At 28.8% G+C, this 23,918-nt stretch overlaps 1 protein-coding gene across 3 annotated transcripts in view; it reads left to right on the top strand.

Annotated features, from left to right (window-relative positions):
- LOC142318092 (uncharacterized) overlaps positions 1-15,825 on the top strand; it is a 127,522-nt gene extending 111,697 nt beyond the window's left edge. For all 3 annotated transcript variants that reach the window (XM_075354622.1, XM_075354628.1, XM_075354638.1), the window contains 4 exons: positions 4,292-4,414; positions 11,888-12,013; positions 14,865-14,942; positions 15,426-15,825. In XM_075354622.1, the coding sequence (XP_075210737.1) occupies positions 4,292-4,414; positions 11,888-12,013; positions 14,865-14,942; positions 15,426-15,587 (489 nt within the window). In that variant the 3' untranslated portion in view covers positions 15,588-15,825. The remainder of the gene's footprint in view (positions 1-4,291; positions 4,415-11,887; positions 12,014-14,864; positions 14,943-15,425) is intronic.
- Positions 15,826-23,918: the final 8,093 nt, after the last annotated feature.

The raw sequence follows: 23,918 nt of genomic DNA, 5'->3' as shown, positions 1-23,918 counted from the left end.
TTAACTTTTTGTATAAGGTTTTATTTCTTGTAATTTCATTTAGTATTTATCAAAGATAAAGTTCTATTTAAAAATATTTTACATGTTTTGTGTTTATGTGTATGCACATGTGCTTGTGTGTGTGTGTGTATGTGCACATTTTTATTTAAGATATATATATATATGTATGAAACCAAATAGTATATATATCTTATACTTGTATATACTGGATGTCCAATAAAGAAATGAAGAAACTTTCAGAACATGTTCTACTGGTGAAAATAATGAGAAAAGTTCTTATAAACATAAATCTGGAAATGCTATGTTTTCAAATTACGGTTATATTAAAACGAAGCAGTACTGTAATTTTTAGACCCAAATTAAGGAGTAAAGTTTGTGGTATCTTTTGTAATTTGAGCTGAGAAATAAAAAAAAGCAGGTCCCAAAACTGTAATTCCAATAGGTTTTAAGATATTAGATATAAAACATAAAATTTGATGTCAAAAAACTATTTTTTTTTTTTTTTATGTTTGTAGTACAATAGCTTTGTTAACTTTTTCAGATCATGTAGCCTTGGAACTGGTTATGTACAGTGTCAGTTTTGAAACGCTGTTACAAAATCATTTTATATGGCATCTAAGTCACTTATTTTTTTTTATATTCACAAGGGAATCAGTTTTATTACACAATTTGAACGACGTTTATACGATGTAAAATGTTTTATTTAGACTAGAAAGAATATGATGATTTTTTTCTCAGAAATGTACTTGTGTGTGTATGTGTGTGTGTGTGTGACTTGTGTATTATAATTGCTATGAGGATTACGGATTTATTTATTATTTACAAAAGTAGCTTATCTTACTAGAAACATATGGATGTATTGAAACACATAATAAATTATGATATACAGCACACAAAAAAAAAAGAAGGAATTTGTGGTCATAAATACGTCACTTTTACTTGAGGTGTATAAATATCTTTTCTGACAAATGATATCGGTGAACATGTAACACATATTGATTCATAATGAATAACAGTAAAGAGTAAAAATGGTTTTTTGTCAATCTGAATAGCCTTTTGAGTGGTGGGAATTTTTATAAAACGTAGTTTTCTGAATCTACTTTCACTTATACTAACATATGTTACTAATCTGTGATTTATGACACTGGTTTTTCAATATATTTTACTCAATTTTCAACTGATTTGCTTGAAAGTATTATTTTTAAAATCAGCAAACTCTGTTTAAACACACAAAAAAAAATTGCTAATAAAAAACGAGGTAGAAATGTGCAAAACAAATTCTGCAATTAAATTATTGTAATTTTTGTACTGTTTCAATTTTTTTGTTGTAAAAGGCATAAAAAATATCCAATTGTAACGGTTTTTTTTGGTCAGAATCTGTTAAATCTCTTTAATATACTGTAATTTTTTGAAATTTTTTTCACGAGAGTAGCATAAGACTATGAAGGGAGGCAATCAGATACCAACATATTTTCACGGAGCTCTAATCAACCGCGGATCATTGTGATTGGAAAAGGTTAAATAAATAATTAATGTGGAAGATTTAGTAACAAAACTTATAGAGAATTTAATTCTGAGAATATTAATGTAATTCAGCTAATAAAAAGTAAATAAAATCATATAAAATCAGTTTTTTATCAAAGAAAAACAGATAAAAAATAGACAGAAAATCGCATTATTCTTTCTGTACTTAATAAACATTGTTCTTAATATAGAAACAAAGTAAATAAAATATATAAAATGATAAATGGTAACAGAATAACAAACCTCGGTTACATTAATTGTTCAAAATTCCCTTCTTCACAATGTACACAGCACTCTGTCTGATATAAAATAGTCCCGATGGCTTTCCATATCATTTCAGGATCGTTTCATACAAATTCAATAACATCATATTTTAATGAGAAACTCTTCTTTAGTATCAACTTTTTATTGATATGCTAATACCAAAAGTCGACTTTCACAGGATCCCGTATTATCAGTCAGTACAAAATTTCATGAAACAAAACCAAAAAATAAATAAATTTATAAACCATAAACCCTAATAACCACAAAACTCTTTGTTTTTGTTTGATGTAATTTTGGATTTTGTAATGATTGATGATGCGGGATCGCGAAAGTTGACTTTTGGCATTAGTTTTCTAGGTTCTGTTACTGTGTTTGGTGGTTATTTTTTTTTGTTATTTCAGGTTTTCTGGCACACTGGTCAGTATATATAAAACTTTTTGAAAATTCATATAGTTTATCAACAAATTGACCACTGTACTAATTAAATTCAAAACACAACAACTTAACCCCAAACACAGTAACAAAAAAGTCTAAAAAAAAACTAATACCGATAGTCGAGTTTTGCAGGATCCTGGATCATCAGTCAGTATGCAATTCTGTAATTACGTCAACAAATAACTAAAAAGGAATAAAAATTACAAGTACACTAACAACCAGAAAATTTTTACCAACTCAACTCTACTGAAATTACTGGAATGATCATTCCAATAAGTTTTAAGTTTATTATAACCTATTTTTTTCTAAATTTTTAAGTTTTTATTTGTCGTGTACTGACTGATGATGATATGGGATCCGCGAAAAGTCGACTTCGTACTATATTTTTCTTTTTTAGGTTTTTCTGTTACTATGTTTGGTGGTTAAGTTGTTTTTTATATATATATATATATATATATATATATATATATATATATATATGCAGTAGCATTTAAATTAATCCAAATACAAATGTTATTTAATAAAAAATAACTTTATTTAGAAAAAAAATCATACCTGTACACTTTTATCTAGTAATTAATATGTCCTCTATTCTTAACCACTTCTTGTAAATAATATGGCATCGATTCAACACAGTTTTTTTTTATTTCTTCTTCATGAAACCATACCGATATTATTGCTTTAATGAGATCAATTTTCATGGTACAATTCATTTTTGAGAGTTGTTTTTTGATTATTGCTTAAAGATTTTCAATTGAGTTTCAGTCTAGGGAGTTGCCTGGCCACAGGAGCACTTAAAAGTTTCATTCTTTGAAATGTCTTTCACTTTTTTGGCAGTGTGGCATGGCGCCAAATTTTGTTGGAACACAAAATTTGTTTGTGTAGGAATTTGTTTTGAAGTTGTGTCACAATCCTTTCTTTCATAATCTTGATATATCTATCATTTTTCAACATACCATCTACTGGAAATAATGAACATGGACCTTCAAATTGAAACACCCCCAAAACATTTTTTTCTGAAGATGTTTAACTGATTATTGGATATGAGCAGTCATCTACTTTCATCTGATGCTTTTCCAATGTATTATATGGAACCATTTGCACATGAACATAAAGTTGTGATTGCATGGTAAACATAACATTTTTCCAGTCTCTTTAGTCTAGTTAGCATGTACTTTGGCCCATAAGACCCTTTTTTTGCCCATTCTTAGTGTTAAAAGCTGCTTTTTAGATGGCTGATAAGCTTTCCATCCAGCTGCAAGAAGGTGACATCTAACAGTTATGTTTAAATCGTTTCACTGGCTGCTAATTCTTGATTTAAGATCTCAACAGATAAGTTTTGATCAAGTTTACTCTTCCTCATTAATAACAGATCCTGTGTTGTATAACCGATCCTGTGTAGTCTTTCTTTTACGGCTAGATTTGCCTTTCCTTTGTGGTACAAAGGAACCAGTTTCTTTAAATTAAAAAAAAAATAGTATTAACTGTCCGTATTCCAACATCACACTCAGAAGCTATTTGTCGTTATGTTGTACTGGTATGCTCAGAAAGAGAATTAATTTTCGAATGCTTTCTTGGAGTTATATTCATTATTATATATTCAAGACAGAATAAAAAATGAAATAAACCATCACAGATCACTATTTATAACATGAAAATTATTAAATAACCTAAGACACATAACTTCAATAACTTCACATTAAACATACATCTTAAAGAATGGGTTTGGTCAAGCAATAAAGCCATAACATAGAAATGAACAAAAAGATTCCCTGTGTCAAATCAATGTGTACATTATTATATATTTATTATTGTAATTGTGGTTGCATTTTTCAGCTTGAAAATCTAATCACTGGGAAATAAATATTTGAAAATTGATTTAGATACGTTGATTTTCAGATACTTTTGGCCAAGTTTTCTCTTATAATTCTTTTAGAATACAGAATTATTATCATTGAGTGAAGCTGTTCTTGTACACAAGCATAGCAACAAAAATGTTAATTGAAAGGATAGCTACAATTTTTTTTAACTTTATTCCTGTATAAATTAATGATAAATATTTTTTCAGAGCTTATCATATAATGATTGGACAAATGCTTTAGCTACATCATCAGATGCTGGAGAAATATCATTATTGTATCCTAGACAGTTATTTTTTGTTGATGAAAAGAGTAGCAAGCGGTACAAAAAGGTAAAAATTAAGCAAAACTGCTATATTTTTTAATATCTTAAAAAATTTATATTTATTGAATATGTATTTAAAATATGTAAAACATTTTAAGTGTGTATATAATTAAAATTCAGGTTACGTGTATTCCAAAAATACTAATGAACCTCACAACAACGTGCCAAATTTTGCAGCAAGGTGTAATAATGTAAAAATAAATAAGATATTGGTTGATAGCATAACATACATTATATTTAGTATTCTAGTAAGAATGTGCTCTACTTTATGTGGTTTTTAAAATGCATCTGTTAAGGGGTTTACTGAGGATGAAATAATTTTATTTAAGACTAAAGAAAACATTTTTTTAACAAAAAGTTTGTAAATTGTTGAAAGTTGATGATTGAATACTACAAAAATCTCATACAGAAATCTGATTAACTACATTGCTTAAATACTTAAAGGAATATCATAATCAGATGGTGATTGTCCAGCTTGGGTGACAGTTTGGTTTAGTTTAATTTCTTTATCTACTGATTTATGTTGGTGACGATAACTAATCTATTAAAGTTTGAATATGCAGTATATTTTTTCCCCATAGAAGAAGTTATACTGTAAAAACTCTTTTAATCTGTGCTATAACTAATAAATTAACAATCATAACAATAACAAATTAAGACAAGTTAGCTTTTTGTGAAGTTGACTTTCCACTGATAGATAGCTAATAAATATCCCACAATAAACATGTAACATATAAAAGTATATTTAATTTAATATCATTGTACAATTAATTGATAAATATCAAATATTTAGTCTGTAGCAAATTGCCTTTCACTCAAATTTTCAGATTAGAAATTTCTTTAAAACCAATACTGTGTGTGTATCCTAGAACTCTTGAAAACCCTCTCAGCTTTCATACAACCTGTTATTATACTTGTACATTCCTGCCGTATATTCAAGCTTGCAAATTCATATTTTCAAATTAATTGAAAAATTCATTGTAATATTTTTTCTTTTTTTTTGTCTTCTGTCATTTGACTGGTTTGATGCAGCTCTCCAAGATTCCCTATCTAGTGCTAGTCGTTTCACTTCAGTATACCCCTACATCCTACATCCCTAACAACTTGTTTTACATACTCCAAACATTGCCTGCCTGCACAATTTTTTCCATCTACTTGTCCCTCCAATAGTAATGTGACTATTTCAGGATGCCTTAATATGTGGCCTAAAAGTCTGTCTCTTCTTTTAACTATATTTTTCCAAATGGTTCTTTCTTCATCAATTTGCTGCAACCCTCTTCATTTGTCACTTTATCCAACCATCTGATTTTTAAAATTCTCCTTAGCACCACATTTCAAAAGCTTTCCATCCATCTTTAGTAATTCTAATTCCCAAATAACAAAATTCTTCTACCTCCATAATCTTTTCTCTTCCATTTTTACATTCCATCTTTGTTATTTGTACTACATATTATTACTTTCATTTTGTTCTTGTTTATTTTCATGCGGTAGTTCTTGCGTAGGACTTCATCCATGTCATTCATTGTTCCTTCTAAATTGTTTTTACTGTCAGCTAGAATTACTATATCATAAGCAAATCATAGCATCTTTACCTTTTCACCTTGTACTGTTACTCCAGTTCGAAATTGTTCTTTAACATCATTAACTGCTAGTTTTCTGGTTGTTATAGCGGATGACAAATAGACAGTTAGTCATTTCAGAATCTGTCATTAGTCAAAATTTGGAGTTCAAGGTCGATCAGAAATGTAAAAGGAGGCCTCGAGTCATTGTTTGTGGTATAGATCATTGCCTGCCCAAGGAGGAGGTTGTATCTCTCATATAGGAGCAAAACACACTAACTTGGATGAGGCAACATTCAAGTCTGAGTGCAGGTTTTTGTTCAAAACGTGTAGGTGTGATGCATCACAGTATATTTGAAGTTGGGCCTACTCTATTTAACAAGTTTGTTGCAGAGGGTAGGTTGTTGTGGATTTCTCTTCTTATAGAGTCAAGGAGTACATTGATGTTCAGAAATTTTTTAAGTATTGTAGATTTGGTCATAGGGCTAACTTCTGTCAATATGCTTCACTCTGTGCACATTGTGGTGATGAGGGTCACAAGCATGAAGAGTATTGTAAAAAGTCTGAGGCTCTTACTTGTATAAATTGCAGAAGGTTGTGCAAGGGTTGCAAGCACTTTGTCAGTAGTAAGGAATGTGATTTTTATTTGAGAGCTGTTGAGGTGTATTTTAATTCATCGCATAGGTAAGTTTGGACAGATAAATTTTCAAGGTGCTTACATTGCTCAAATCAAGTTAGATGAATTTGTTAAAAGGAGGTCCCTCAATTTAATTCTTCTGCAAAATCCTTATATAGTACAGAGTGATCTGCCAGCTATTTATTGTTTGGCAAAAATGTTATACTAGAAATAACAGTATGTCTTCAATTCTGTGTTGAAGGACACAGAATTTGTGTCTTTTTGAGGCAAGTTTTTGATATTCATCATGTCGCTGTGAAACTTGTTATTAATGTGCTTGATTTTTGTGTTGTGACTTTGTCTTTTCAATATAGATTCCATTGAGAAACATTTAGAAAGGTAGGATAGAATTCTTAGTGTTGTTGGTAACTGTCCTATAGTGTTAGGTGCTGATGTAAGTGCTAAGTCACTCTTTGGCATAGTGGAGTCACAGATGATAGTGGTGAATTAGTTAAAGGCTTTGTTGTGCAGTCTGGATTAGAGGTCTTTAATGTTTTCAGTAAGTTACTAACATATGCTGAAATGTTAGATGGAAGGAGATTGTTTGAGGAATGAATATTGATATTACTGTTGGTAGGAATATTCCTGGTAGGTTTGATCCTTGGTCTGTTGTTGATGATTGTTCTAATGATCGATTAATTATTTTTGAATTGGTTAGGGAGTTGTGAGACACTTACAGATGCAATGTTCCTGTACATCAAGGGTGCTTTCTGCACAGGAAGGCAAACTGGAGTAAATTTGTTAATATTGTCTCTGCTGGAGACATGTCTTAGACTGAAGTCTGATGATATTCAATTGGAAGACCTGACAGAAAGATTTTCTCTGACTTTTATTGATGCTGTTGAGGATTCAATTCCTCATAGTTCAAGTCGAGAGAGAATTGCCCCTCTGTGGACTAGACAGTTATCTTTATTGAAACAGTCTGTGAACCATCTCAGGAGAGCTGCTGAGTGGGAGAGTGATCCTGAATGGCGAGCAGTTTGTTAGATGGTTATCAAAGGCAGAGATCTGAATATTTTCATTTGGTTAGGACATTAAAAAGGGATTCTTGGCATTTGTTAGTTAGAGAGCAAGGAAATAAGGATTTTTTGGTTGTTGTGAATAGAGTCTTAGGGCATAAGCATAAAAAAAATATTCTTTTGTTGGCTCTCTTGATTCAGGAGGGTATAATTTCTAATAAAGCTGAGATTTTAAATATTCTAATAAAAGATTTGTTGATGATGTTGTAATTAATGAAACCTTGTATCATCTGCGAATCAAGAGGAAGTTGCTACTTTTCGCTGTGATGTTTTATCTGTAGAAATTGCAGAGGCAGAGGTACGTCAGGTAATTTGAAGTTCCGGTAGGAACAAAGCCCCAGGTTTCTATGAAATCACAGTAGAGCTCTTTCTCCATTCTGTTGAAATTTGTGTTGGTACTTTGACTAGAATATTTATTAGGATGCTCTTTGGTAGGTATTTCCCTGTTTTCTGGAAACAAAGGTGTTATAAAATTGTTGTTTAAAGGAGGTGATGAGGACCTCACTGTGAGCTCCTGTTAAAAGACATATCAGAGGCTTAATAATTTGTAGTGCCCCTCTGCCCTGTTTCAGCTGCAGAAACATGATTGTATTGCAGAATAAGCTGAATGTGTTATATAGTTTTTCAGCAATTGAGGCGTTGTTCTTCGAGATAGCATTTCAGAAGTAGGAAAACACTATCTAAATGTTGTCCACATTATAGTGCTTTAGGACCCCTTCTAATTCTTTGATATGGTTGAGGTTACCCAGTGGATGCTGCGACATTGCATATGTGGATGAAGGGCTTTTGCTGGTTAAAGGAAATTCGAGGAATGAGGTCGAATTCATGGCAACTCAGGCTTGAAAGATACTCCAATTGTGGAGTTTGCAACATAAGATTGTGCTTAGCATAGAGAAAACAATAATGATATGTTGCTCAAGGGCAGACTAGCTGTTACATGACCTCGTGTCAACAGCAGATACAAATCTGCCATTACAATTCTGAATATCCATTCAGAATTGAATGAGGTACAAATGTTTTACAAATATTTTGTTTAGAGCCCAGCTACCTATATGGACATGGTGCTTATCAAGATAGTTTAGTCAGATTTGGTTTGATTAATTCAGGCTTGTATCCATAGTGTAGGGCCATTGATGATATGCACCACATCTTATATGGCTTGGTACAAAACAGAATGTACCAAAGAAGCCAGAGAGCTTATGAGGATTAATTATAATTTTGATCTACAAATTAATTGGAAAACCGAAAGGGAATGGAACATAGTTGAATCTTACGTAGATTCTTAGTCCTGCGGAGGATGGCTGAGGGGATCTGATGCTGCTAATAGATAGAATAGCCAGATGGCTATGGACCTGTCAGCGTGCTTACTTCACCAATATAGGCGTTTTGGCAAACAGTCTTCATTGGGTAAGATATTCACTGTTAGGATGAGATGGATGTATGTAGAACTCTGTAATAAGAGGGTGTAGGCATTGGTCTCACTCCCGAAAGCAGATCAGAACAGAGAGAGATAGGCTATGTTTTCATTTGATGCTTATTAAATTTGTGAATCTTTCTTCATTTTTAAGTAAATTAATAAAACTGAGTAAATTGAATTGTGGGATAAAGTTGTCGTTGCAATCAACACTTGTTTAGCTGGTATCAAAATAGCATTTTTGGTGTTAAGACTCAATCAAGTAATGATCTGAGTGCATGGTCTAATTGAAGTGAGATATAGGTAGAGGTTTTGTGTGAAACCTTTGGTGTTAGAGGAAGTCACACAGATCGTGCTTCTGTGAATCTGTTAATTTGATAGTTGAGAGTTTTGTAAGTTATGGAGGTGGTTGTGGTTGGAAGAGGCCTTACGAAGGTAATAGGAGGTTGTGATCACCTTGTGATGGAAATGTCTGCCGAGGCTTTTGCATTGGTGGGATTCTGACGGAGCCCAATCTGATGACTATGTTGTGTTATCAAGATTAGAGGGTTTAAAAGATATCCAGTTCAGCCCATCAGGACTAGGAATGGAGAGGGTGATGTGGCGAACCGGAATTGTTACAAGGTGTCTTTTCCTACAGGAGTCAGAATATCATTGAACAATCTTGTCTTTTTACTAATTGATTTATTGAATGTAGATGACTCACTTTTTGTTTTTTCACAAATTTATCCATTTTGCATAAGAATCTAATTGGAAAAAAAAACAGCTACACCGTTTGACTGAACACTAAAAAACTGAAACCTCAACTATTATTTTCAATGAAATTACACTTTGAAAAACTTAAAGGAACCAGGCACACACTTTGCATTTGAAACTAAACAATATTCTGCAATCCCTTATGCCCTTTTTTAATGCTGAGAGCACAATGTGTTCAAACGTGTCATGACGCTTTCACAGTGATTATTATGCAAACAGACCAAATTACAAGGACCAGCTTGAAACTTGTAAATTGCTCATGTTTGAACACTTCATACATGCATGTTCATAACTGTCAAAATCAGCATAGCTAAATCGTTTTAACTAGGTTTCATTGGGTTGTGGTTGGAGGGGAGGGTCGTGAAATATTCATTAAATTTTTTATTTTACTTTTTGGGGGTCATGGAGCTAAAAAGGTTGAGAATCACTGGTATATACTACAAAATTAAGCAATTAAAAATATTAATAAAACAAAGATTTTTTTTCTATTGCAATTTTTTTTTTAAATTAATAAAAAACATATTTTTGTTAGTTTAATTTAAAAAAAAAAAAAAAAAACAAGAAACAGACAACATTTTCATAGTGTAAATAAAATAGTAATTTTCTCAGCATAACAACTGCAGTATTTATGTATTAAAAAAGTAAAATCTAGTTGGAGTTAAATTAGGGTGGTTTACTTCAGTGATACCAGACTCAGATTTCCTAATTTAGCAAAGAGAAATTTCTCTTAAGTTCTTCATCTTGTTAAAAACATTTTAATGACAAAAATTAGTATAATTTTTCATCTCCATTATATAAAAATGTATTTTCTTTATTTCCTTTAGAAAACAAATGATTTTCAAGAAAATTAAAAAAAATACTGAACAGCTGACACATACTGTTAACCATTCTTTGCTGAATTAGGTGAAATTTGACTGAGCATGAATGTGTTCTGCCCTGCTAAATTTTCTTGTAAAGAAATTGTGAAAAAAACACATTGTAGACAATGTGTTTCAATCAGTTAAATGATTTACTGAAAATTTTGATCTAAGCTGTACTGTGGAAATTGTTAATCGAAAATTGTAAACTATACCAAAATGAACCGAAATGTATACTCTGGTTGAGTTTACATTTTGTAATTTTTTTCGTTTTAGAAATGTAAACTCTGTAGAATTTACCTTTTAGATTAACCACTTCCATATTATGGCTTTGATCAAAATTTTCAGTAAATCATCTAACTACCACCTTGCCTATAATGCTTTTTTTTTACAATTTCTCTAAATTACTGGAGAATTATGTTAGCAAACTGCGCCATTTTATTTTAGCAAACAACTTCAATATTCTATTGAAACTAGTTCGTTAAATGTAATTTTGACTGTTTGCATTAATTCTTACTTGACAAACTTTTTTCCCTAAGGTTTTTTTATGTCATGAGAAATTCCAGAGATTGTGGATGCACCTAGTTATAAGGAATACAGTATAGCCTTGCCTAGGTTCTTCTTTTATTAAATGTTATTGTTCAAATTTGTGGTCTTCAGTAATATTAAATCTTGATCATTGTCTTAATGGTTTCTAAAATAATTTTTTTTTATTACAAAACTCAATTATTGCTTATTGGGCTTGTTAATGCATAACAAAAATCTACAATTTTTTTTTTTAATTACAAAAAATTGTAAAGCTTATATTAATATATAATATAGCTATATATAATATATTATATATATAATATATTAATATAGCTTAATAGCAATATATTGCTATTAAGTGTAAATATTCTCAGAAAATTCTTTTGTATCAATTTTAATGATCTTTGATATGAGGCATTAAAAATGAAAATCAGTTCATAAAAAGTATTGTTAAGTATTTCATTTATAAATATGCTATGTTGTACACGCCAGAGTTGTGTTGCCATATACCAAATTACCTATCTAAAAGTTAGTTTAAGGAAAATCATGCTTCTGCATACAAAACTTTATGCTTTAACTCAATCTTATTCATTAAAATTATGGAGAAAAATAATTTTTTTCTTAGCATTTTGTAAAATTGCCACTTTGCTTATTGAGTTTTTTTTTTATAGTACCTTACTACAACGGATTTGTACAAATTAGATGATGCTGATGAAAATGATGATCCTACTGTGAAACTTAAACCTCCGCACTCTTATGAAGAAGCAGCTGCAAAGTACGGATTAATTTTCAGTTCAGTAAGTTTTTTCACAACATTTTTATTACTTAATCAGACTATTACTTATTGCAGTTGAGATAATTTTAATGTATTACATTTTATTTACTTTGCTAAATGATACTTGGTTCTTATTTTATACTGTGTTTAAATCAAGCTACTTTTGTATCTTATGTTTCCTAATTCTGATTAAGATTCTCATTACTGTAATGTTGAAATATTAAAAATTAAATGAGAAAAGAATAATTGGTTTATATTCCACTATTTGATTAAATGTTATATGTTTGAATTTGAGGACAAAGTCTTGGACAGGTTATCATAAAGTATACACACAGACTTTATACTGTTGAGTTTTTCATCTTTTGAGTATCTTGAAAAATTTTCAGACCCTTTGAGAATTTTTAAGGTAAAACTAAAAAAGGACCTGTTTTTAGAGCTTGATTTCAAATGCCCTAATTTGGCTAAATTATATCGCAAAAAAACAACCAAATCAGAATAAAATCTTTAAAAGCATCATTCTTTGTACTGTTTCAAAGGATTTGCCAAATTAGAAGTTATTAAATTTTATATCATACTATATTTTATGTTTCTTTTTGAAGACATGGTGTCTGCAATTGCAACTCAGAGATATAAGTCCGTGGTATTCACTTCATTATTAATTAGTATTTTATTATTAGTATTTTAGTAATTTTAGTAATAATTATTAGTAAATTTAGTAATTTATTATTATTAGTATTTTTATTATAATTCTTTATTTTATTAGATTATTAGATGCATGAAATAGGGGAAAGCATAATATTAAATGATTTCTTTCAGATATAAAAATAAATTGATTATCCAGGTATAAAATTGGTAGACTGAAAGGAATGTGGTTGTTTATTTTTTATAAAATTTTCTCACAATATTTTACATGTGTTGACTATCTTCTTATCTTTTATTCTTGGCCATTTTTGACAAATTTGTGTGTGTGTATTGTTAATAAAGAAGTGTATTGTTAATAAAGAAGTTGTAATTTTCTTTCATCATTGTGTAAGCCATTTTTTTTTTTTATAAAACTCACAAAAATTAATTCTTTTGTTACTATTTAAATTTTATTACTTTTTTTTTAGAAAAACCTGGTATAAAGCATTATTATAATAAGAAGATATTATAACTTCTTAAAAAAAAAAAAAATGTTTCCATATCATTAATTTTCACTCACCATAAAAAAGAATGCAATTAAAATTACTTTTACTTTAATCATAATTCAACTGGTTCTTTTTCAAGAATCCCCATTACCATCAAGTAACTTTGATATCTTACATTTAAAAAAAAACATTGAAAAATTATACATATTAATAATTAAATGTATATTCCCTTTAATTTTAATCATATTTAACTAAATGTGTTGAAAATTGATAAAACTATTTAACGAGAGCTGACCAGATCAGAGAACTTTTCAAGTGAATGAATTAAAGAATTTGAAAAACTTAAGAAGTCCTGATAGTATTGTGTAAAAGAATTTTTTTTTATTTGCATTCAGTTCCTTTCATATATAAATAAAAGGGTTATTTGGAAAGTAACTTCTGTTTTGTTATTAAAAAAAATACCAATTGTTAAAAAAAATAAAAAACCAATTTATTATGTACACCTTACAGCTACATCTTTTAGTTCTTCTACATAATTGCTGTCCAAATTAAGACACTTGTCATATCTGTAAACAAGTTTTTGAATAATAATAGTTGAACAGTAATAGTTTTTATGACCCGTATTATAAAACTGTACCTCCTGTGAATTAAGTCAAGTAGTAACACTGTTTTTCAACTCCTTGCAATACCGAGGACCGAGTTAATTTCCAAATAGCTCTGAACTGAAATAATGCTAAAACTTACTGCGAGGCATTGAAGAAATTAAGAAGGGCCATACAAATGGCCTTTGGGGCATGTAATTTCAATTTTGATGAAATTGAGAAGGACCATACAAATGTGAGATGTGGCATGCGGAGTTCAGGCATCGTTTTTCTTCAAGGCAACACTCTTCCATGTAGTGCAATATCAACTCATGCCAAATCGATAGTTTCAAATGGAAGCTGTTTAACCATCCTCCATATAGCCTTGATTTAGCTCTCTGTGATTATCACCTTTTCCTGAAAATGAAGAAATGGTAAGTAACGCAGTGTTTTAAAAATGGCGAGAAGTTGAAAAACAGTGTTACTACCTGGCCTAATTCACAGGTGGCAGAGCTTCATGACAAGGGTATTCAAAAACCTGTTTACAGATATGGCAAGTGCTTCAATTTGAATGGCAATTATGCAGAAAAGTTGCTAAAAGATGTAGCTGTAGGATCTATATAATAAATTGTTTTTTTATCAATTTGAGTTTTTTTAAAAATAACAGATGGGAAGTTACTTTCTGAATAGCCGTCGTATATAGTTAGTGTTTTCAATCTACATGTATGAAAAGTTTGTATGTTTTAAAAATGTATATTTTTGTTATTACTAATTTAGTATGCAAAGAAACAGGCAGTATGCAGTTTAAGATCATTATAAGTGTAAAAACAATATTTGCTCTTCAGTATGCAAGTGGCATCATTAGGAGTGAAATATTCAACTCTCCAATATTTGGAGAGTTGCATTGGGTTTGGGGATCGCAGTTGCATTAAGTGTCATAACATTAATCATTTACATTATAATTATTTGAGATAAACTGGAAGAATTTTGTTTTAGTTGATTTAAGTATTTTTTACAAATTTTAGTTAACAATAAATGTGGCATTCTGTAATTACATGTAAAATTTTGTTTAATTTTCATCTTAGTTTTATTCAGTGATGATTAAAAAATTTTATGTGTATTATGATGTGTTTTTCCTGTAATATATATTTGTTTAATGTCTTAGGGTAACCGACTTGAATGTCCATCTTCAAAACGTGAAGATCCTGAAAGGAATTTTTACCAAATTAAGTCTATTAACAAGGTAAGTTTATCACATTTTTTTTCTTAAAAACTGTTATAAAAAACTCTTTTATTAATGAAATGGTTTTAAAACCGTCATTTATATTTACCCAAGTAAGAAAAAATAACATTTAACATAAATTTAAAAAACTCATTTTCTAAATAGAGAGAATATGGTTCTTGTGATGCTTCCTCATCATTGGTGATCATTTTAAAGGTTCTGATTTTGTAATGTGTAGGAAACCCTTTTAGTATGTGGTCAGGTGGTATATTTTGTCTGTTTTATGTTTGTCTAATATGAAACTTATGTCAAATTTACTCTGTTGTAAATCTTAAATTGTTTTGTCCAAATTGAGTCTTGCTTTTTTGTACTTTGCTTTCCTTCAAAGAAACTGGAAAAATATTAAAGTCACTTAATAAGTTATTGTATACTTAATTTTTTTCTGATTATTATATTTAATTTATCTTTCTTGTTACTAATGTATGATTCCTATTTATTTTAAAGGTTGCATGGAACCCAAATGGCAGAAGTTTTCTTTTTCTGGCGGCCGGTTATCAGTGTGGTCTTATTCAGATTTTTAAGGATAACAGTTTTGGACATGCAAGAGTTGTTTTTGAAAACTTTTATAAAAAATTGAGAACACGAGACCATGACAGAAGTTTATAAAAGTGTATAGAACCTATAGTATAGTTTGTGATGTACATTTTTCTTACATAATTGTATTTATGTAATTTAATTGTATGGAAGTAAGGCGAGAATATAAATACTGAAAAAAACCCTGCACTTATAGTGTTTTATTGGGTAGTTAATGGAGCTGTAGAACCTTAAAGAATGTCTTAGTTTTAAGTAGTAACTTATTGTTGAGATTCCATATTAATGAAGAAAATATAGACAGTAAAAATCATTTTGTTTTGTGGTTGGAACTTTACTGATAAATTTTGTTTCCTTTGTTTGCCTTTTGTCCATGTAAAAATTAGCTATCTGATTTCATGATCATTTCATTTACTACACAGCAAGTAATGGGTTAAGAAACTTTGTAAATTGGAAATAATTTTTATTTTATATCACATTGCATTGTTTTAAATGTAACTCAATATTGTCACATTCAGTTGTAAAATTCTTTAATTGTGAACTTAGGAACATCTACTTTCTATCTACTTTAAAAAAATTAATAAATAACTATATTAAATTATTTCTATTATTGCAGTCATTACAATTATACAGATAAATCAAGCATTTCATTCAACCAATAAAGTATTTCATTTCACAAAAAAAACCTAGGTGGTTTTTGATCTGATGGCCAGGAAATTCTAATAGGCAAATGATAATAATAATATGCAAAAGACCAAAAAAAAAAAACATCTTTGTGACCCAAAAGTGTGAGAAAATATTTCTAATAAAATTCCACTTACAATTTTATTATTATTTTTTTATTATAATAAAATAAAACAAAAAATAAGATTGCATCTGAATGAAAGAGCAATCCCTATGCTTAAAATAAAGAAATGCAAGTAGATGGTTATGAAAGTGCACATAAGAACAGTCATATTTTAAATAAGATGATATTTATGTGCTATTGTAATACAATCTATATAAATTAATGTTACATTAACTAATTAATGCAATCTACACTAGACTGTTATGCATAAATAACAACTTTTAATAATAACCTGAATTATTTTTAAAGTGATCTTTAAGAGGAAATTTGAAAATTTACATGATAGAGATATAAATCTCTTTTGAAAAAGATATATTCTTTTCATCACCTAGAGTAAAAATATCAATTAAAATTCTTAGAAAAGATAATTGAAAAAACTTTAAAAAAATTTCTCTTTAATATAAAGCTATTGAACTCAGTGTGCTATATTCTAACAACAAACCATTTTAATGTTATTGGTTCAACTTGGCTATCAGCTAGATGAAAACAGGAATAATACCAATTTGTACCTGTACAGTTTTTGTTTCTTTCTCCTGTTTAGCCTCCGGGAATTACCGTTCAGGTAATTACTTCAGAGGATGATATGTATGAGTGTGTTGTAGTCTTGTACAGTCTCAGTTTGACCATTCCTGCTATGTATGGTTAATTGAGATCCAACTACCAAAGAACAAAAAAAGAACCAGTATCCACGATCTAGTATTCAAATCTATATAAAAGAAACTGTCTTTACTAGGACTCTCAACTTCCAAATCAGCTGATTTGGGAAGACGCGTTCACCACTAGACCAACTCGGTGGGTTGTACCTGTACGGTTATACTATCTTGTCTGCATATTTGCAGATGCAGCAGTGAATGTGTTAATTTTAAATTTAATTGAAGCTTCCTTTAAATTCTGTAGTAACATAAATGATTATTATGAATTACTGCTAATTCTGTTATAAATGTATTTTTCTTAAGTCACCTGCATTACTCAAATATAATTGTCATTGATGATCATTACTTTTTTTTTATCTTTGCTTGAAAGTTGTATACTTGAATTCCTTCTTTTTTGAGATGATTACTTCTCCATATAAGCTTAAAGTTTGCACAGGAGAACATTGTTATGGATTTGTACATTAAATTATACTTTAAAATACAAATCATGGTAGAGACTGAATAAATGAGAGACCATGCTTATGAATGACTGGTTTATCTAATCATTTTATTACAAGACATAATTTCTACCACAGAACATTTTCCTTGCCTTACTACCAATTACCTGAATTAAAAATCCCTTAAAGATTAACATTTGCTAGGTACAATAAATTCTTGTACAAGTTATTTTTCAAAATAATCATACATTATTTTTGGAGGATTTCTAACTATCCTTTATTTTATAAATAGCAGAAGAGTCATATTTATTTTTTACTGTTTTATTATTATTATAATGTTTTAACGTTTTATTTTATGGTTATCAGGTTTATAAGCAGGCTTATATTTATTATCATTGTATGAATTAATTTTTCTATAATTTTGTTTGTGTAGGAGTAATGTATATAAGTATTTATGTTGTTTATTTTCATTTATGGGTTTTAATGTAGTAATGTTTATTTTATTAAAGTATTTGGAATTATATTTTTTATATATATTATTGATCAATGAGGTATCATATCCATTTTTTATAGCTATATTCTTTATATTATTTATTTCGTTATACAATTCTTGTTAATTGTTTGTGTATTTTATTGCTCTATTTATCATGTTTTTAAAAATATTAATTTTTTGAGACCAAGGATGGTTGGAATTTTTATGTATAATAGTTTTGCTTGAAGTAGGTTTTTTATATATTCCAGTTATTATTTGATTGTTTTAATTTATTTTAATATTTACATTTAAATATTTTATTTTCCTGTTGTGTTGTGTTTAATGTGTAAATTTTAATGTTTCATGATAAGAATTTAATTTATTTAAAATTATTTCATGTTCATTATTTATACTTGGTACAAATTTAACTAAAAGATCATCTACGTATCTAACCCATGATAAAATTTTATGCACATGATTTATACCATATACTATTTTTACTTTCAAATTCTTTAGATAATTTCTGACATTGGGCTTAAAGTTAAGATTAAGATTATACCCATATAAACCTTATGCCCCTAAACTTACAGGTCTTCATAAGTTGCTTAAGGAAGGTATCCCTATGAGACCATTAATCAAGTTCAAAACTGCTCCCAGTTGTATAATTTCTAAAATTATTGATAAAATAATTAGATAAATAATTAATTTAGAATAAAAATACAATAAAAAAAACTGGTATGAGTTGATTGATAAATTAAATATCAATAATAAAACAAAAATGATAAGCTTCGATATAACTAATATGTATCCCAGTATTTCTATTGATTATACAATTTCATTAATAAAAAGCAAATTAACAAACACAGGTGAGGACCAAAAATGTATAAATAATATAATAATAATAATTGGAAATATTTGTAAACAAAATTATTTTTAATTTAATGGTACCTGTTACACGCAAGAAAACACTTTACCTAGGGGTTTACCCTTATCTGCGGTAATGTCAGAAATTTATGTGTGTATATGTGTCTGTCATTTTTTTTTAAATTATGATTGATCATTAGATTCAATTTGAAATATTACATATACCTATTTTTAATGAATTAACACCTTTACTAAGAAAATTAACTAATTCTTTAGATGACTACACACTTTAGCATAATAATTTCAATTTTTACATTTAAAACAAATTATACCAAATTATGAACACTGTTGATTATTATGATGAATGGAACGACACTTGAAACACACGCTCTTCATTTCATTTATTTCTTCAAATATTGAAGATGATTTATTTTTGTAACATACCCTCTGTCGGTCACATTTTTGATGAACAGATGCACTTTGCCCTTGGTCCTGCTGCAGTGAATATTTCTACACTGTAATTACATTATAATTTTCTGTAGTGAAGTTTTTGCTGAAAAATACAACACACATTATTTAAAGCACACATTTCTGACACAATGTTATGGATTCTAACAAATTAAATTATGTTTTAAATATGAACTGCTGTAAATACGGACTGAATATGTATTTAAATACAGACTGAATAAATGAGATGCCGTGTTTTTTTAACGATTTGTTTCATGAGAGTGGTCTATCGTCAGTGTTGCCACTTTTAACAGATATCTATAGAATATTTGTAACGAATTAAAAAAGCTTGGAGTTTTTCATTCGGAGATTAGAATTCAGATGCTTTTATGTTTAAGAAAAGATTCTTCCAATATATCTTAGAAATTGCAGGCTGACCATTTCCTTATGCACAAGAAATTCTAGTTTGACGAAATATAGTCTACTGTTGTAAACTAGTAGTCTGCTTTGAGGTATATCAAATAGAGAAAAGAAGTTATTGTTTAATTACAAGTGAGAATTTTTTTTTTAATACTAATTTTTGTGATTCATGTTGCATGTATACAGTTTCAATAGTTTATATTTACTAAAAAAAATTAAATACTGTACAATTTGTTGGAGCTGTTTGTTCTTTGAAAAATTCTGATGTGTGTAATTTTGTCAATAATTTTTTTCTGCTTGTAATATTTCTTATTAATATAGAATTATTATAATCAACAATGACTTTTTTTCAGTGCATTTACATCATGTATACTTTTTACAATGAACGTTTTTTAAGCAAATGAGATTAAAGCACTCATGGGTTTCATTTTGTAATGCTAGTTACATTAAGTAATTGTTTTTTTAAATTTACTTTATGATTAATACCTTTAATACAATTCATTTGTAGAAATAGAACATTTGCTATTTTTATCATCCAATAGCACAGTTTCCTAATACCCATTATTTTATATTATATGAATGTTGTTTATAATAAAAGATCTATTTATTTGTAGTATTAGTCGAATTTAAATGAGTACTTTTTTAATTACACATGAATGATGATGACATGATCATTCTGATGATTTTTAGTTTAGTGTTTCACAAAAAATAAAAATCCCATGAAAACAATGCCTAATAGATTTAACTAGAACAATAATAATGATTCGATTCAGAAATCAAACAAAATAAATTTTCAAATAATTTATTTTTAATTTTCATGAACTACTATTTATAAAAGTTATTATTGAAAAATATCATCAGAATTTTTCTTTATTTTAAATCATTGTCAAAAAAGTTTTAATCTCATACTATTATTTTTTTTACATGCTGTTCAGTGTCATTTGAATTTCTCTCTTTTTCATTTGAATAACATTAACTGTTAATCTGCATTATTTTTGGGTCTACTAATATACTTATAAAAAGAAAGACAAATCTATATGTTGGCATGCAATACTTATTAATTATGCCAAGAAATTTGACAAAATACTATTATTTATTGTTCCAACTTCAGCTGTTGTAATAAGTAACAGTATTTTTTAAATCTTGAGTAACTGAACATTTTTAGCATTTGATATGTTTTAGCATTCAGCTACCAGTTATTCTTTTAAATTTTAATAGTAATTAGGTTATTAATATTATTAAATGTGGGTTATTAACAGTAATTTGATTGGTGTCATTATTTTTTGAAAGAAGTGATTCATTCTTTTCATCTGCATTCATTATTGTTAATCAAGCTACAGATTTAAAAATTGCAAATGCTCCCTTTCACATTATTATAATCTTGGAAATGTAAATAAGACGATTATATATTATACATTTTTATTGTACTTTTATATAATTATAATAAAAAAATACAATCTTTTTAATTTGTTGAAAGTACAGGGTTATCATAAAAGAATGGTGCAGTTTTGAACATTGTTTAAATTAAAACAGAATTACTTGCAGTCAATGTTTTTTTATTTTTTAAAATTTGTTGTCTCAAACATTTTTTTACATAATTAATAAATTTCAATATGTGCTCCCTTAGTCGCTTGACAAATGTCCAAATGATACTCAACTTCTCTCCAAACATTAGTTGACATTTCTTCATTAATGGTTGTCATTGCTTCATTAATCCTGTTTTTTAAGTGGTTTAGGTCGCAAATTTTTTGTGTATAAACAATGCTTTTGATGTACCCCCACAAGAAAAAATCGCAAGGTGTCAGGTCTGGACTCCTTGAAGGCTGATGACACAACATAAGGTACATTGCTGGCTAGCTAATTTCTGTTACCGTTTATGAAATCATAATTTCTAAAATTTTCAATTTGGCAGTGCATTCAAGAAAGATGCATAACTTTATTGTCTAAATAACATTAGTATCGGTCTTTTGTTTTATTGATTTTTTAATTTTATTTTTTATCTTTAATACAACACTATTTTCTTATTTATCTGTATTCTTATTTTGTAGGAAAGCAAATATACTTTGTCATGTGTAATCCCTTTGTTTTCATATGGTAATTTTTAGTAATAAAATCAAATTTCTTGAAGTTATATTTGTTTTTTATTGGTCTATTTTATTTCAGTTTTCTCTATTAAATTCTCTACAAGTTTTGAGAATAAATTTTACGCATTTTTTAGTCATTTAACAAAGTTTTTGTATTACAAACATATTTTTAGACAATAGATTATTCTGTTTTATGTCAGACATTATGAAAACTACTGGATATGTGGTCCTGGAACCTGTTTTATTCAATTTGTCAGGTCAAAAACCATAAGAAACCATTAAGTTCATCCCTTAATTAGGGTACCTAGAATTCCAGTATGGTTTAATTTACTATTTCATTCTGCCCAGGAATCAGGGTAAAATTTTTTGCTAGCCATAAATCGATAACGGAGCACTTCCAGACTCATGTTTATATAAACTTTTTTCATTATTTTCACTAGTAGAATGAGCTCAGAAAACGATAACACTACGTGAATCACTCTGTATAAACAATAAGTGTAGAAAGAAAATTACAACTTTAGTTAATGTTAGAAAATTAGGTTTTATTAATGCTACAATGAAATGCATGTGAGAAAATAGTAGTTGTGAATTTACATAAGATAAATGTGGTTCCGGATGCAGCTTTTTCTGATGAAGATTTAAAATATGTTTTAAGGAAAGCTAAAGATCTCAAAGCTCATAAAGATGATTGAGGTGTGCCATTTAACTTTTTTGATAAATTATGAGATATTTAATAGAATTTATGAAAGTCAAATCAAATCATTTTTATTCTTTTAAACATTAAAATTTACAGTACATAACATTTTTATACAAACAGCAAACTTTATTTATATTTTTTATTTTTTTGTCATTTGACTGGTTTGATGCAGCTCTCCAAGATTCCCTATCTAGTGCTAGTCTTTCATTTCGGTATACCCCTATATCCTATATCCCTAACAATTTGTTTTACATACTCCAAACACTGCCTGCCTGCACAATTTTTTCTTTCTATCTGTCCCTCCAATATTAAAGTGACTATTTCAGGATGCCTTAATATGTAGCCTATAAGTCTGTCTCTTCTTTTAACTATATTTTTCCAAATGCTTCTTCTTCATCTATTTGCCGCAATACCTCTTCATTTGTCACTTTATCCACACATCTGATTTTTAACATTATCCTATAACATCACATTTCAAAAGCTTTTAATCTTTTCTCAGGAACTCCGATCATCCAAGTTTCATTTCCATATAAAGCTACGCTCCAAACATATACTTTCAAAAATCTATTCTAATTTTTGTTGTAAACCAGTTATATTTCTGACTGAAGGCTCGTTTCGCCTGTGCTATTCGGCATTTTATTTCGCTCCTGCTTCGTCCATCTTTAGTAATTCTTCTTCCCAAATAAGAAAATTCTTCTACCTCCATAATCTTTTCTCTTACTATTTTTACATTCAGTGGTACATCTTCGTTATTTCTATTACATTTCATTACTTTCGTTTTGTTCTTGTTTATTTTCATGCGGTAGTTCTTGCATAGGACTTCCATGCTGTTCATTGTTCTTCTAAATCTTTTTACTCTCAGCTGTAATTACCATATCATCAGTAAATCATATCATCTTTATCTTTTCACCTTGTACTGTTACTCCGGATCTAAATTTTTCTTTAACATCATTATATGATAGTTCTATGTAAAAATTAAAAAGTAACGGAGATAGGGAACATTCTTGTCGAACTGCCTTTCTTATTACTGCTTCTTTCTTATGTTCTTCAATTATTACTGTTGCTGTTTGGTTCCTGTAAATGTTAGCAATTGTTCTTCTATCTCTGTATTTGAACCCTAATTTTTTTAAAATGCTGAACATTTTATTCCAGTCTACATTATCGAATGTCTTTTCTAGGTCTATAAATGCCAAGTGTGTTGTTTTGTTTTTTAATCTTCCTTCTAGTATTAATCTGAGCACTAAAATTGCTTCCCTTGTCCCTATACTTTTCTTGAAACCAAATTGGTCTTCTCCTAACACTTCTTCCACTCTCCTCTCAATTCTTCTGTATAGAATTCTAGTTAAGATTTTTGATGCATGACTAGTTTAACTAATTGTTCTGACACCTTTTCTTTAGGTTTTTAAACCCCAATCTACATTTCATTATCACTAAATTATAGTCGCAATCAATGTCTGCTCCAGGGTAAGTTTTGCAGTCAACTAG

This window comes from Lycorma delicatula, chromosome 1 (assembly GCF_047948215.1).
Source record: "Lycorma delicatula isolate Av1 chromosome 1, ASM4794821v1, whole genome shotgun sequence".
NCBI classification, from domain to species: Eukaryota; Metazoa; Arthropoda; class Insecta; order Hemiptera; family Fulgoridae; genus Lycorma; species Lycorma delicatula.
Note: the sequence above shows the minus strand (reverse complement) of the source record. Positions and strands in the feature narration are given on the sequence as shown.